Source organism: Bos javanicus, chromosome 2 (assembly GCF_032452875.1).
Source record: "Bos javanicus breed banteng chromosome 2, ARS-OSU_banteng_1.0, whole genome shotgun sequence".
NCBI lineage: Eukaryota > Metazoa > Chordata > Mammalia > Artiodactyla > Bovidae > Bos > Bos javanicus.
Window position 1 is genome coordinate 117,698,513 of NC_083869.1, and position 17,547 is coordinate 117,716,059.

At 42.6% G+C, this 17,547-nt stretch overlaps 1 protein-coding gene across 1 annotated transcript in view; it reads right to left on the minus strand.

Moving 5' to 3' along the window:
• DNER (delta/notch like EGF repeat containing) overlaps positions 1 to 17,547 on the minus strand; it is a 390,362-nt gene that overhangs the window by 186,677 nt on the left and 186,138 nt on the right. Inside the window, exon 5 of the mRNA XM_061387371.1 lies at positions 9,590 to 9,735. Within this exon, the coding sequence (XP_061243355.1) occupies positions 9,590 to 9,735 (146 nt within the window). The remainder of the gene's footprint in view (positions 1 to 9,589; positions 9,736 to 17,547) is intronic.

The window sequence follows — 17,547 nt, forward strand, 5'->3', positions numbered from 1 at the left end:
TGGGGGGCTACAGTCCATGGGGGTCATAAAGAGTCAGACATGACTGAGTACCTAAACAACAGCAACAACATGAAATATAAGCATAAATCAAATGTGTCTCATAAGAAAAATAAAATGTACAGGACTTGAGAAGAGAGAGTTTGCACTGAGGGAGGAGGGACAGCATCCCAGAAGGAAAAAGATTTTGAGCCGAACCTGAAATATAATTGGGCAGGTGGGAGGGTAGGGGGCAGAGGGCTGGGGCAGGGTGGTGAGACACTGGGCATTACAGGTGGAGGAAAGGGCATGAGAAAACTGTGCAGATGTGAGGGAGGAGTTGGGGAGCAGGGAGGCAGGGTTGTGAGAGGGGCTGAGGCTGGCAGCTGGAAGGGGTGCCAGGAACACAACTCATGGCTGGCTCCTCACTCTGTTCTGGGAGTCAGAACTGAAATAAACAACCCTCAGAAATGGGAATTTACCTGGAGCCCTACCAAAGGCAGAAGTTTTTGAAAAAGGGAAAAATACACAGAGGGGTGTTGACATGAGGCAGACAGGCTCCTAGGACAGTGTCCCCTACCTAGACCACATGGGCTGTAGAAAAAGGACAGTGGATATTACCAAGCAATAGACAAAGCAACCAGTTCAGGTCACTGACGCATCTCTAAGCCCACCTTAACCAAAAGAACTCAGCTATAGGAAGACCAGAGCTTCCCAGGGCTTGAACCCTTGACTTCCAAGAGTAGGGAGGGAAGTCACAGAAAGCCAGGGATCTTCAGAAGCCACCATTCCGTGGCTTTGCTCATGAACAAGCCCATATCTCAGGACAAAATTAAGACACTGACTCATGAAGGGAATGAGAATGGCTTCTGGCCATGATGACAGCCCGATTGTCTTTCCAAACAAAGTCTGAGTAGCTACTAGAGTAGCTCTAGTTTCCAATCTAAACAGCCTAAGGATGCTGGATTCAGAAGGCAGGAACTAGAGATCTCTAAAGAACCTTCTAAGGATGGAGGCCTGACCCCATCTGCCTATCAATACAGACCAGGGTCAATGAGCAGGAAAGCTTTGGGATATGGATTGGACCACCTCACTTATCAGCATTTATCTTTTCATTAACTCCATGTGATCTTGAAATGATTAGCAATAAAATCTTTGAATAAAAGATAGTGCCTTTTTGTTTTAGGGAATCAGCAGGAATAGGAAGATGATAAGCACTGCTCTTGAGACCTCTCTTTTCAGAATGATGGTCCATAATTGACTTTGGCATGAGAAGTGCCTGGCTGCCCAACAAAAGGCATCATAATCTAAGTGGTGGGCCTGGAATAAGACTTCTTGTCAACAGCCTCAGGTGAATGCTAGGGAATCCAAAACTTAAAACCAATCCTTTAATTGTGTGGGAAAAGGATGTAATTGGGTAGAAAGGGAACCATAATGAATCAGAGAGAAAAAAATGGAAAGAATCTTGTGACAGTTAATTTTATGTGGCAACTTGGCTGGGCCATATGCCTAGATAACTGATTGAATATTATTCTGAATGGAAGTGAAAGTCACTCAGTCATGTCTAACTATTTGCAACTCCATGGACTACACAGTTCATGGAATTCTCCAGACCAGAATACTGGAGTGAGTAGTCTTCCCCTTCTCCAAGGGATCTTCACAACCCAGGAATCGAACCCAGGTCTCCCACATTGCAAGCGGATTCTTTATCTGAGCCACAAGGGAAGCCCAAGAATACTGCAGCGGGTAGCCTATCCCTTCTCCAGCAGATCTGCCTGACCCAAGAAGCAAACCAGGGTCTCCTGCTTTACAGGTGGATTCTTTATCAACTGAGCTATCAGGGAAGAAGAGAAATGAAAGGCAAAGGAGAAAAGGAAAGATATACCCATTTGAATCCAGAGTTCCAAAGAATAGCAAGGAGAGATAAGAAAGCCTTCCTCAGTGATCAGTGCAAAGAAATAGAGGAAAACAATGCAGTGGGAAAGATAAGAGATCTTTTCAAGAAGATGAGAGATACCAAAGGAACATTTCATGCAAAGATGGGCTCAATAAAGGACAGAAATGGTATGAACCAAACAGAAACAGAAGATATTAAGAAGAGGTGGCAAGAATACACAAAAGAACTGTACAAAATAGATCTTGATGACCCAGATAACCACAATGGTATGATCACTCACACTCACCTAGAGCCAGATATCCTGGAATGCAAAGTTAAGTGGGCCTTAGGAAGCATCCCTATGAACAAAGCTAGTGGAGGTGATGGAATTCCAGTTGAGCTATTTCAAATCCTAAAAGATGATGCTATGAAAGTGCTGCACTCAATATGCCAGCAAATTTGGAAAACTCAGCAGTAGCCACAGGACTGGAAAAGGTCAGTTTTCATTCCAATCCCAAAGAAAGGCAATGCCAAAGAATGCTCAAACTACAACACAATTGCACTCATCTCACACACTAGCAAAGTAATGCTCAAAATTCTCCAAGCCAAGCTTCAACAGTACGTGAACTGTGAACATCCATAAGTTCAACCTGGATTTAGAAAAGGCAGAGGAACCAGAGATCAAATTGCCAATATCCGTTGGATCATCAAAAAAGCAAGATAGTTCCAGGAAAACATCTACTTCTGCTTTATTGACTATGCCAAAGCTTTCTACTGTGTGGATCACAACAAACTCGAAAATTCATCAAGAGATGGGAATACCACACCATCTGACCTGCCTCTTGAGACATGTGTATGCAGGTCAAGAAGCAACAAGCTTCAGAAGATGGGGTTTCCTGGTTCCAAATCGGGAAAGGAGTACATCAAGGCTGTATATTGTCACCCTGCTTATTTAACTTATATGCAGAATACATCATGTGAAATTCCGGGATTGATGAAGCACAAGCTGGAATCAAGATTGCTGGGAGAAATATCAATGACCTCATGATACGCAGATGACATCACCCTTATGGCAGAAAGTGAAGAAGAACTAAAGAGCCTCTTGATGACAGTGAAAGAGGAGAGTGAAAAAGTTGACTTAAAGCTCAACATTCAGAAAACTAAGATCATGGCATACAGTCCCATCACTTAATGGCAAATAGACAGAGAAACAATGGAAACAGTAAGAGACTTTATTTTGGGGTGCTCCAAAATCACTGCAGATGGTGACTACAGCCATGAAATTAAAAGATGCTTGCTCCTTGGAAGAAAAGTTATTACAAACCTAGACAGTATATTAAAAAGCAGAGACATTACTTTGCTGACAAAGGTCTGTCTAGTCAAAGCTATGGTTTTTACAGTAGTTACGTATGGATGTGAGAGTTGGACTATAAAGAAAGCTGAGCACTGCAGAATTGATGCTTTTGAACTGTGGTATTGGAGAAGACTCTTGAGAGTCCCTAGGACTGCAAGGAGATCCAACCAGTCAATCCTAAAGGAAATCAGTCCTGAATATTCTTTGGAAGGACAGATGCTGAAGCTGAAACTTCAATACTTTGGTCACCTGATGAAAAGAACGACTCATTGCAAAGACTCTGATGCTGGGAAAGATTGTAGGCAGGAGGAGAAGGGGACAACAGAGGATGAGATGCTTGAATGGCATCACCAACTAGATGGACATGAGTTTGAGTAAATTTTGGGAGTTGGTGATAGACAGGGAAGCCTGGCGTGCTGCTGTCCATGGGGTCACAAAGAGTCAGAAACAACTGAGTGACTAAACTGAACTGACTCTTCTGAATGTTCTTGTGATGGTGCTTTTGGATGAAATTCTCATTTAAACCAGTGAATTCAGAGTAATGCAGATTGTCCTCCATAATGAGGGTGGGCCTCATCCAATCAGTTGAGGCCAGAATGGACCAAAATGCTGACCTTCCCCAGCAAAAAGAATTCTGCCTTCAGATTTCAGATGCAACATGAGCTCTTCCTTGTTCACCTGCAGATTGCCTCTGTAAGAATTGCAACTCTTTACTGAATCTTCAGCCCAGCATCCTCCATTAGATTTTTGATTCCCCAAGACTTCATAATGGTAGAACCACAATGAACACCATGAATTAAAAGATGCTTGCTCCTTGGTAGAAAAGCTACGACAAACCTAGACAGCATATTAAAAAGAAGAGACACCACTTTACCAACAAAGGTCTGTATAGTCAAGCCTATGGTTTTTCTAGTAGTCGTGTACAATTGTGAGAGTTGGACCATAAAGAAGGCTAAGCACCGAAGAACTGATTGTTTCAAACTGCAGTGCTGGAGAAGACTCTTGAGAGTCCCTTGGACAGCAAGGAGATCAAACAAATCAATCCTCTAGGAAATCAACACTGAATATTCATTGGAAGTGTTGATACTGAAGCTGAAGCTCTAATACTTTGGCCATCTGATGTGAAAATCCAACTCATTGGAAAAGACCCTGATGTTGGGAAAGATTGAGGGCAGGAAGGGAAGCGAGTGACAGAGGATACAATGGTTGGATGGAATCACCAACTCAATGGACATGAGTTTGAGCAAACTCAGGACAGGGAAGCCTGGTGTGATGCAGTTCATGGGGTCTCAAAGAGTCAGACATGACTTAGTGACTGAACAACAACAACAATGAACCTATTCCTTAAAACAAATGTCTTTAATTGATTAACTTATATATGTGTGTGTTTGTGTGTACATGTATATAATATTAATAAATATTAAAATTACATAAATTTTCTATCTATATACATCCACATATAACACAGACACACATAGAGACACATGTAGATATATCCCATTGGTTCTATTTCTCTGGAAAATCCTGATTAATACACATCTCTTACTCTTGAGAGACAGAGTCATGGAACCTAACTGATCAAAAGAAGGCTAAAGGTCCACATCAGAAAGAGCCATGACAGTTACCTTTAAGGTAATTAAAGAATCATCAAACAGGCAGCAGCCAACCTTGCGGACAAAGTTCAAGAAGGAGTGGTCAACAGCCAAAGATTCTTGCATAAAGAAGATCAGAATTAACCCTTGTAACAAAAGCAGTCTTCAAAAATAGAGAGCTCCCAGTCTCCCACTTTGTCCCCCCTCCCCTTCCCCACCATGCCCACCTGTCCATTCTCAAAGTCTGTGTCTTTTTTCCTACCCGGAAAACAGGTTCATCTGTACCATCTTTCTAGATTCTACATATATACATTAATATACAATATTTGTTTCTCTATTTCTGAGTTAGTTCACTCTGTATCACAGACCCTAGGTCCATCCATGTCTCTACAAATGACCCATTGTATTCCTCTCTATGGCTGGGTAATATTCCAGTGTATATATGTATCATAACTCTTTTATCCACTCATCTGCCGATGGACACTTAGGTTGCTTTCATGTCCTGGCTAATGCAAATAGTGCTGCAGTGAATACTGGGATGCATGTGTCTCTTTGAATTATGGTTTTCTCAGGGTATATGCACTGCCATGTGTAAAGTGATAGTTAATGGAAACCTGTATAGCACAGGGGCTCAGCTCCGTGCTCTGTGATGACCTACATGGGTCTACACAGGTGGCATGGGGGTGTCGAGGGAGGTCCAAGAGGGAGGGGATATATGCATACATATCTGGGTTGAGAAGATCCCCTGGAGAAGGGAATGGCTACCCACTCCAACATTCATGCCTAAAGAATTCCAAGGACTGAGGAGCCTGGCAGGCTCCATGGGGTCACAAAGAGTTGGATACAATTGAGCAACTAACACCACATGGTTGATTCACTTCATTGTACAGCAGAAACTACACAACACTGTGAAGCAACTATACTCTAGTTTTTAGGAATAGCTCCTAAAAAGCCTTCCCAGGTTGGTGGGATATCTAAGAACAGCGAACAAACACTTTGTCACAAACCACCCATCACTCGAAATTGTGAAATATTCTCCAGCTAAAGCACTTCCGACAAAAGAGAAATGAGTTCCATTATCAAATGAGAGTAGTGTGGAAGTAACAGAATTGCTTTTATTTTGATGGATGATCTAACAAAACAATAGAAAAATGATTAGAAACAGTAAAATTAAACCACCAAATACAGTTCTTTTTGTTTTGTCCGATGGAATAGATTCTTGCATTAGGTGAAAGGTTGGACTATATAATTTCTAATTTTAAGAAACAATAAAAAGAAAGAATCTTGAGAACGAGTCTTTTATTACTAGCAAACTACTCCTAAATCTCTTCAACAGCCATGACGACAATCACAGAAACCCACAGGACTCAAATAGACATAGGAAAGATTCCCCACCTTTCCATTCTCACTCCTACCATGGCTCGTTCAGCTTTTGAGGAACAATAAGGCTAGTTTCCAGACATTTCTCTCCAAGATAACAATGTGGTAGCTCTATGAACAACATGGTAATTCCAGCCTGACCACTTGCTTACAGTCACCAGGGGGTAATTATCGTGTCTCAGATGAGATGACTGGTCACAGTTTCCTTAAATTCAATGAAGGTAAACGCAGGCTTTGACAGAATCAACAGCACTTTAGAAGCACCTGGTGTGGAACTGGGAGGTGCAGACGGAGGGTAGAGGTGTTATCTCTGGCCAGGGCACTCAGAGCTCTTCAAAGGAGCTGGAGCCATAAGAAGCTGTGCTGACGTTAGCCTGGATTCCAAGGCTTTTGAGTCATTTTTTCAAAGAAACAAAGAGCTCTGACATTTGCCAAGTAGCCTGCCAGGTGCTAAATACGTCTACCGCCTTTGGAATAAGTCCATTCTAAGCCACCAGGCAGAGTCTCTGAGCTAAGCTTTCATGCAGATGAAACCCAAAGGCAGGCCAAATGTCACCAACATGGATGTCTTAAGATAACCTGGCAAATGCTTTTCAGCTGAAAAGTGTCCCCAGAAGGGTCACATTATAAGAGAAAGCACTCTATGAGTCCCAGATTCCAAGTACAGCCCTTGGTTCTTCATTGAAGACATTTCCCTGCCATCCACATGGCTTTTGAGGGCTAATCAGGCTGCAGAATTGGTCACTGGGAATATTAAGAATGAATTTGGGGAGACTTCCCTGGTGGTCTAGTGGCTACAAATCTGCCTTGCAATGCAGGGGACACAGGTTCCATCTCTGGTCCAGGAACTAAGATTCCACATGCCACATGCCACAGAGCAACTAAGCCCACATACCACAACCAGAGAGTTCATGCAACTCAATAAACGTTCCTGAGGGCCTCAACTGAGACCCACCATGCCACATAAATAAAATAAATAAGACTTTTTTTTTTTTTCAGTTCCCATTTATTTTTGGCTCTTGGGGCAATTCTTTTTTTTCTTTAAGACTTTTTTAAAAAGTTTTCTTTTTTTGACGTCCTTTCTCAAGCTTTTGTCAAGCATAGTAGAAAAGCTTTTGTATACAATATAGATAAAATAAGTATAATATATATTTTAGAAAACTTATGCATTTTTGCCTAACTAAAAAATTTATGACATTTTGATTCCACTTATTTGACTTAGTATGAATAAAATGCTAGATTTCCCATTTAAAAATAGATATGCAATGAGCAACAAAGGTTTACTGTATAGCACAGGGAACGATAGTCAATATCTTGTGATAACCTATATGGGAAATAATCTCAACAATAATATATGCATATGAAAGTGAAGTGAAAGTGAAAGTCGCTCAGTTGTGCCCAACTCTTTGTGACCCAATGATAGTCCATGGAATTCTCCAGGCAAGAATACTGGAGTGGGTAGCCTTTCCCTTCTCCAGGGGATCTTCCCAACCCAGGGATAGGACCCAGGTCTCCTGCATTGCATATGACTGAATCACCTTGCTTGCACACCTGAAACACTGTAATTCAACTATACTTCAGTAAATATATATTAAAAAGAAGAGTGAATTTGGGGAAGACCCTTGCGCCTCCTCTTTGCAGCCTCACTGGGAAGATCTGATGATTTTCCACCTCAAGAGGCTGGCCTTCCTCAGCCTCTCACGTTCATCTCTTCTAGAACTTCCTTATCAAACAAGTGCCCCACTGCTTCCATCACTTCTCACACTTCTGTACTAACTTGGATGGTCACAGAAGAACACTCAATAGCCTTTATTTATTTATTAATAGAATAAGTGGATAAATAAAGCTTCCCATCAGAGGTAAAGTCTCTGCCTGCAATGCAGGAAACCCGGGTTTGATCCCCTGGAGAAGGAAATGACAATGCACTCCAGTACTCTTGCCTGGAAAATTCCATGGGCTACTGTCCATGGGGTCGCAAAGAGTTGGACACGACTGAGCGACTTCACTTTCACTTTCAGGATAGAGAAGAAGTAAGTCCAAGCTGGCCAAGAAAGAAGAAAACAGGAACTCTCAGGCTTCCCCATGTGATGTCAGATGCTAAAGAGAAGGGGAGACAGGGCTCAAGTCTCTTGTTTTTTAAGGTTTTTTTTTATGTGAACCATTTTTTTAAAGTCTTTATTGAATTTTCTACAATACTGCTTCTGTTGGATGTTTCAGTTTTTTGGCCAAGAGGCATGTGGTATCTTAGCTCCCTCACCAGGAATTGAACCCATATCCCCTGCCTTGGAAGATGAAGTCCTAACCACTGGAGCACCAGGGAGCCCCAGGACTCACGTCTTCCAGAGCTGATGGCCCCGGTCCACAAAGACCAGAGTGGATCAGCCTTCTCACCCTGCCTCCTCCCCAGTCCTTCTCTTACTCTTCCCTCACTTCTGTAACTCTGTTGTCACCACTGGGGACACGCAAAGTCTCAGAAGGGAATTAGGTCACAACAGGGAAATAGATAACTGTCTTAGCTTTTCTTTCTTCTGCTTCTCTTGATTCTGTGACCAGATATGATAATTACTTCTCACAAAATCTCTACTGGATACCAAAGTAAGGGGGTCCAGCACTGCACAATTTTCCAGTATTTACCTTGAAAATTATATGGAAATTTATATATCTGTAAGTTGCATACAATAATTGAAACCAGAAATTTGGGGATATTTTCAGCAAATGCACTTGCTCTCTACTCTTTCATTCTTTATACACACATACACACAAACACACAACATATATATGTGTGTGTATATATATATATGGGCTTCCCTTGGACTGCAAGGAGATCAATCCTGTCAATCCTAAAGAAAATCAGTCCTGAATATCCATTGGAAGGACAAGTGCTGAAGCTGAAACTCCAATACTTTGGCCACCTGATGGGAGGAATTGACTCATTGGAAAAGACCTTGATGCTGGGAAAGATTGAAGGTAGGAGCAGAAGGGGATGACAGAGGATGACATGGTTGGATGGCATCACCAACTCAACAGACATGGGTTTGAGCAAACTCTGGGAGCTGGTGATGGACAGGGAATCCTGGCGTGCTACAGTCCATGGGGCTGCAAAGAGTTGGACACAACTGAGCGACTGAACTGAATTGATGGGCTTCCCTGGTGGCTCAGACAGTAAAGCATCTACCTGCAACTCAGCAGACCAGGATTCAATCCTTGGGTTGGAAAGATCCCCTGGGGAAGGAAATGGCAAGCCACTCCAGTATTCTTGCCTGGAAAATTCCATGGACAGAGGAGCCTAGGGGGCTGCAGTCCGTGTGTGTATATATATATATGTGTGTGTGTGTGTGTGTGTGTGTGCTTATATGTAAATATACCCTAATGTAAACATGCATTTGCAAATCTCCCAGGTGTCCCCCTCACCTCTGACGGCTTTGTGGAGCACCTTCCTCTTCCTGAGCACTCCAGGTCGTTTGCACGGCTCTCCCCCGGCACACAGGTGCTGGTCTTCACCACGAGAGTCAAGCGCAAAGCCACGATAGATTTAGTAACAGAATCATTCACAAAACCTAAAAGAAAGCAGGATGATAGGAAATGTAAAGCTTGACCAACATTCTTTTGACAAGACTATGGATATAGATTACACAAGAATCAATTCTGGCAAAAAAATCAAAATGCAGTAAGTCAGGCCAAGGAATAAAGTACGTGGCCAGTGGTCATTCGGACCTCGGGCCATTAAGGTAGGACATTCTTCCCAAGAATCACAAGGAACGCCTGACTCGGAGGACCCCAGGCACTCCGACATCACCTGAGATCCTTTTCCTGCCCTCTAGGGGCCACTCTGTCTGAATTCCAGCCCTGCTTTTGAAGCTGTCTTTTCCCTGGGAGCCACTATCTTGCAACTCCCAGCTCTCCATTCTCTTGGCTACTTTGAGTAGTCGCAAGCAGTAAATCTCCCCTGCTATGGGCTTGTGTGAACAGCTCAGTGCCCTCACAGTGGCATGCAACACGAGACACATTTTACATTGAATTTATTACTAAATATCAACTTGATCACCAATCTGACTGCATGGTATCAATTTCAACCACTTCAGTATTCTTGCCTTGAGAACCCCATGAATAGTATGAAAAGGCAAAAAGATAGGACATTGAAAGATGAACTGCCCAGGTTGGTAGGTGCCCAATATGCTACTGGAGAAGAGTGGAGAAATAACTCCAGAAAGAATGAAGAGACAGAGCCAAAGCGAAAACAACGCCCAGTTGTGGATGTGACTGGTGATGGAAGTAAAGTCTGATGCTGTAAAGAACAATATTGCATAGGAACCTGGAATGCTAGATCCATGAATCAAGGTAAATCAGAAGTGGTCAAACAGGAGATGGCAAGAATGAACATCAATATTTTAAGAATCAGCAAACTAAAGTGGACTCGAATGGGCAAATTTAATTCAGATAACTATTATATCTACTACTGTGGACAAGAATCCCTTAGAAGAAATGGAGTAGCCCTCATATTCAACAAAAGAGTCCAATACACAGTACTTGGATACAATCTCAAAAACGACAGAATGAACTCTGTTGGTTTCCAAGGCAAACCATTCAATATCACAGTAATCCAAGTCTATGCCTCAACCAGTAATGCCAAAGACGCTGAAGTTGAATGGTTCTATGAAGATCTACAAGACCTTCTAGAACAAACGCCCCAAAAATATGTTCTTTTCATCATAGGGGACTGGAATACAAAAGTAGGAAGTTAAGAGATACCTGGAGTAACAGGCAAGTTTGGCCTTGGAGTACAAAATGGAGCAGGGCAAAGGCTGACAGAGTTTTGCCAAGAGAACGCACTGGTCATAGCAAACACCCCCTTTTAACAACACAAGAGACGACTCTATACATGGACATCACCAGATGGCCAACACCAAAATCAGATTGATTATATTCTTTGCAGCTGAAGATTGAGAAGCTCTATACAGTTAGCAAAAACAAGACCAGGAGCTGACTGTGGCTCCAATCATGAATTCCTTATTGCAAAATGTGGTTTTAACCATTTAATAAACCAGGACCAATCATAGCTGAATGCTGATTGCAAAAGCAATAATATGTCATAATTATCACTGAATGATGATCTTTATGTCAAGTATAGCTATCTGTACATAGTAGATAGAAATAAATGTCAAATAAATAATAGCCTCCAACTGGAAATAAGGAAATAATACTGTGAGGACTATGCATCAACAAGATAATTATTTTGCAAGGACTGATGCTGAAGCTTCAATACACTGGCCACCTGATGTGAAGAGCTGACTCGTTGGAAGAGACACTGATGCTGGGAAAGACTGAGAACAGAAGGAGAAGGGGGAGACAGAAGATGAGATGGTTGGATGGCACCATGGACTCCACAGACATGAGTCTGAACAAATCCCAGGAGATAGTGAAGGACATGGATCCTGGCATGCTGCTGTTTATGGGGTCACAAAGAATCGGACAGGACTTAGAGACTGAACAACAACAACAACAAAGACAGTGTACCTTTTTCTAGTAAGAATATTCATTTGTTTAGGAATAATTTTTAATTTCAAAATGAACAACTTATAATTAACACCTTCATCACCCAGAAGAAAGATTCCTGCGTTACCCAGAAAAGATGCTTAAGACAGGGGAGTAGAAATGATTCTAGACAGCCATGCCTCTCTAAATCCCCAATTTTCTCATGTAAGTAAAGGTAGCAACCCCTGAAGAGAGTAACCATAGAATTTATCATCAAAACTGGGGCTCTTTTAACATCAAAAAAGGATGCTTTTTAAGGTGACAGTTGGACACAGGCAGACAGTGAGGTTGTCTGACAGGTTCACCCCCTGCTTCTTGTACCCTGGAAAGCATCTAGGAACAACAAATCTGCAAAAGGCAAAGCACTATGGTAGTGCAAGGGATGTTTCAACAGGCAGAAGATGGGTTCAAAGCAGCAGCAGAAAATTTAACTCCGTTCACAAGCATCAAGGTCATGCTGGGAAATTGACCCAAGTCACAGTAGAGACCCACCTCAGCTTCAAGTTTGTAGTTAGGAGCCAGTGTCTCAGTAAAGATGGACATGGCAAGTCAGGAGGAGTGCTTTTTACATCCATAGAGAACTAGTTGCTCTCTTCCTAAGATTTCCTATTGAAAACTTTATGGTAAATTGGCTTCAGAACAGAAGGAAAAGGATGGTTTAGGCAAACGCACCTCCTCTGTAGAGTTTCAACTTCTCAGCCATGGCCCCGCATCGTGCAGACACTGCACACCTCCTCCTCACAGTGCCTTCACACGCCCTGATCACCCCAACTCTGCAAACGTTCCCACAGCACCTCTCCCTGGAATACTCCTCCTCCTCCTGTCATCATAGCTCAGATCCCACCCTATCCCACCTTTACCACTACCATCACCTGGGCTTCCTATTACCCCCCCTGCCAATGCAGGAGAAGTAAGAGACTCAGGTTCGATCCCTGGGTCAGGAAGATCCCCTGGAGAAGGGCACAGAAACCCACTCCAGGATTCTCACCTGGAGAATTCCATGGACAGAGGAGCCTGGCAGGCTACAATCTATGGGGTCACAAAGAGTCGGACACAACTGAGAGACTAACACACACACCTTATTCACGAGCAATACCCCAGTCCTTTCCCAGCTGCACAATGTCAATCCACACTGTTACATAGAGGTCTCTGATTATTTTATGTCGTGGATGATTACCTACCAAACTGCCCTTACTGAAACTTCCTTGAGGGCAAGGGACAAGCCTCATGGAGGTGGCAAATAGGAATTCAGGATATAGGTGCATACAGGACCAGCACAGCACAGACAAATCCCAAAGAGGATTTTCCAGAATGTGTTGTCAATCTGAGTGCACTTGGAAGAACAGCCATCATTAGAATATACAAATTCCAGCTTACTGAAAAAAAAATGCTCATCAACTTTGATAGACAAATAGAATCTGGAACAACATAGGGGAGCTACCAGAATTCTTATTCTAAAAGACATTTTACCCATAATATAATGGAGGTAAAAATCAGATAGTAATTAATAATGTATTTGTCTATTTCGCTGCTTTGTTCTCTAGTTTCACATCAAATTACTTGAAAAATCTACAGCATCTGTCCCCTTCATAAGCATTTAGATCACAGAATGTTCTCTAATTATCCAGAAGATACATCTCTTCAATGGTTATTTTAAAAATTCTCTTCAACTATTTACTAAGCCAGTAGAAATTTAAATGAATAAGCAGTTTAAATGAATGCACAATATGGTTTTCTGAATAGTTTGGTTTCACTTTCTCAGCGAACATTTCTTACACTCACTTCTACAAACCAGGCATCGTACAGGATTTTAAGGTTACAGGGAGGGGTCACCCTTGGTTTGTGCTACTCCAAACTTTCAGTCAAGAGCAGTGGTCTTCACTAGTTTTGTTTTGTTTTGTTTTTGGAGTATAACTGTTTTACAATGTTCTGTTAGGTTTCTGTTGCACAACGAAGTGGATCAGCTATATGTATATATGTGCTCCCCTCCTCTTGAGCCTCCCTCTCACCTCCCCCCATCCCACCCATCTAGGTCACCACAGAGCACCGAGCTGAGCTCCCTGCGCTTACAGCAGGCTTCCTCTATTCCACTATTTCACACATGGTAACGTATATATGTCAGTCCTAATCTCCCAATTCATCTCTCCTTGCCCTTCCTCCCCTATGGCCACATATCCATTCTCTATGTTGTGTCTCTATTTCTGCCTGAAAATAGGCTCATCTGTTCCATTTTTCTACATTCTGCATATATGAGTTAATAAACAATATTTGTTTTTCTCCGACTTACTTCACTCTGTAAGACAGACTTATAGTCCATCCACTTCTCTACAAATACCCAATTTCATTCCTCCATTGCATATATGGACTACAACTTCTTTATCCATTCATCCATCAGTGGGCATTTAGGCTGCTTCCATGTCCTGGCTACTGTGAATAGTGCTTCAGGGAACACTGGGGTACGTGTGTCTTTTTGAATTATGATCCTTAACTAGTTTGAAACCAGACGCTTAACAATTTTGCAGGGGATTTTTCCAAGTACCTATTTCCAGGCTCCAACACAAACGACTCAGTAGCAATAGTCTGGGTAGGCCCCTGTAGGCATGTGTTTTAAAAAGACTTCCTAAGTAATCTGGACATGTGCTTCCACTTAAGAACCACTGGGCCAATAGAAAAACTAATCTCAGTCACATAAGTGGTGTTCTTGTGAAGGTAACAATCACCTTGAATTAGAGACACGCATGTGAGCCTCTTGAAAGCACATTTTACACATCTATTTTTGAAAGTCTACACAACTCTGATATTTAGGCCATATTCCCTCACTCATCATAGTCTCTGAACTTCCTGGAGACAACTTTGATACAAGTTTCTTTATTAGCTTTATTTGCTTAATAAGCCTGAGTATTTTGATCTTCAAATCCCTTAGTAAACTATTAAAGAAATCAATCTTTGCAGCGGAGTGTCACACATTCCTCCATCATTTCTGATCATGTCACCTAATCATGCGAAAGTGAGTCCGCAGCATTACAAGCATGTTATTTTCAGCAGTCACTCTTCACACGAGGAAAACGGTGCCCAGCGGCTCCTTCGAGGTCTGTTATTTCGGTAAGTTGCTTGCACCTCCCTTTGGCCACGTCTAAGGGGGAAATGCTTGGAGTTCCTCCTACTGAAAAGTGTGCACGCGTGCACGCCCTGTGTGCCGAGTCTCTTCAGTCACCTCCGACTCTTTGCAACCCCGTGGACTGTAGCCCACCAGGTTCCTCTGTCCATGGAATTTTCCAGGCAAGAATGCTGGAGTGGGTTGTCACTTACTTCTCCAGGGGATCTTCCCCACCCAGGGATTGAACCCACACCTCCTGCATCTTCTGCACTGCAGGCAGATTCTTTACTGCTGAGCCACTGGGGAAGCCCACTGAAAAGTAATCCCATCCAGTTTAAGTTTCCTCAAAGTGCAGCTGGGTTAAAGCAAAGTAGCCCTCAGGAGAGCCCACATGCCAGGAGCAGGAAGTGTGCTCTATGGTCTATTCAAAAACTGGAGAACTCATGCCACATGGGAGGCTATGAAATTGCTCAGGCAAAAGCCTGGCTCACATTAAAAGCAGGAATCTGAAATAAAACAGAATTCACTTTTTGAGAAAAGAAGTTCTTCAGGGCTTTATGGGTGATCACTGGAGAGCTGCTGAAAAGACAATGTGACCTCTTTGACTCAGCCCTCAAACAATGGCACTTCTAACACGCTTGTGAGAAATGTCAAGCAAATGGTCATGAATTTTCTCTCTTCCTTAATCGTATGTAATCAATATATGTAACATAATTCCTGAGACAGGCCTGGATAGAAAGGCTTGTCCTTATATTCAGAATTCCAAAATTTGTAGACCAACTGATCAGCTAAAGACAAAAACTGGCAAAGTCAGAATAAGGGTGACTCCTGGTTCTGTCTGCAGAGCTGCTTGAGAATGAGCTTGTGTCAACACCTATGCCTTCTATGATCTTTTCAAAAACTGGAGAACTGATGACACATGGGACGCTATGAAGTTGCTCAGGCAAAAGTCTGGCTTAAATTAAAAGCAAGAAAGAAGACTAGAAAGAGTATAAATATAAAAGGGAAAGGGAAATAAAAAAGAAAAGAGGAGGGAAAAGAAGAGATGGAGGGGCGGAAGAAGGAAGACAGAAAAAGCAAAGCAAAGCAGGAGATAGAAACTTCATGAGACACAGGAAAAGGACACACTCAAGACAAGGAAAGCAGAAATGGAGAAAGGAAATCATTTCTGGCAAAAGTTTCAGGGGTTCTCCCACCTTTTGTCAAGGAAGGATATCTCATCATCTTCTCACGTTTGCAGCCTTCGATTCCTTCATTCCAACCACAAGGCATGTAAAATTAGAGTTCTCTGAAAATGTTCATGGGTAAACATTTGTTTGAATCATAACTGTGTTCAATCCAAGTCTATGATTCTGATTATGAGGCCAAAGTGCTGAGTCTCTCTAAGAGGAGAAATTGTGCATCCCGTGTGCGTAACCCAACTGTGGGGGGGGGGGGGGGCAGGGCAAAGGGCAGAACAGGACAGATCAGATCAGTCACTCAGTCGTGTCTAGCTCTTTGCGATCCCATGAATCACAGCACGCCAGGCCTCCCTGTCCATCACCAACTCCCGGAGTTCACTGAGACTCACATCCATCGAGTCAGTGATGCCATCCAGCCATCTCATCCTCTGTCGTCCCCTTCTCCTCTTGCCCCCATTCCCTCCCAGCATCAGAGTCTTTTCCAATGAGTCAACTCTTCACATGAGGTGGCCAAAGTACTGGAGTTTCAGCTTTAGCATCATTCCTTCCAAAGAAATCCCAGGGCTGATCTCCTTCAGAATGGACTGGTTGGACCTCCTTGCAGTCCAAGGGACTCTCAAGAGTCTTCTCCAACACCACAGTTCAAAAGCATCATTCTTCAGTGCTCAGCCTTCTTCACAGTCCAACTCTCACATCCATACATGACCACAGGAAAAACCATAGCCTTGACTAGACAGACCTTTGTTGCCAAAGTAATGTCTCTGCTTTTGAATATGCTATCTAGGTTGATCATAACTTTTCTTCCAAGGAGTAAGCGTCTTTTAATTTCATGGTTGCAGTCACCATCTTCAGTGACTTTGGAGCCCCCAAAAATAAAGTCTGACACTGTTTCCACTGTTTCCCCGTCTATTTCCCATGAAGTGATGGGACCAGATGCCGTGATCTTTGTTTTCTGAATGTTGAGCTTTAAGCCAACTTTTTCACTCTCCTCTTTCACTCTCATCAAGAGGCTTTTGAGTTCCTCTTCACTTTCTGCCATAAGGGTGGTGTCATCTGCATATCTGAAGTTATTGATATTTCTCCCGGCAATCTTAATTCCACTTGTGCTTCTTCCAGCCGAGCATTTCTCATGATGTACTCTGCATAGAAGTTAAATAAGCAGGGTGACAATATACAGCCTTGACATACTCCTTTTCCTATTTGGAACCAGTCTGTTGTTCCATGTCCAGTTCTAACTGTTGCTTCCTGATCTGCATATAGGTTTCTCAAGAGGCAGGTCAGGTGGTCTGGTATTCCCATCTCTTTCAGAATTTTCCACAGTTTATTGTGATCCACACAGTCAAAGGCTTTGGCATATAGTCAATAAAGCAGAAATAGATGTTTTTCTGGAACTCTCTTGCATTTTCCATGATCCAGTGGATGTTGGCAATTTGATCTCTGGTTCCTCTGCCTCTTCTAAAACCAGCTTGAACATCTGGAAGTTCACGGTTCACATATTGCTGAAGCCTGGCTTGGAGAATTTTGAGCATTACTTTACTAGCATGTGAGATGAGTGCAAT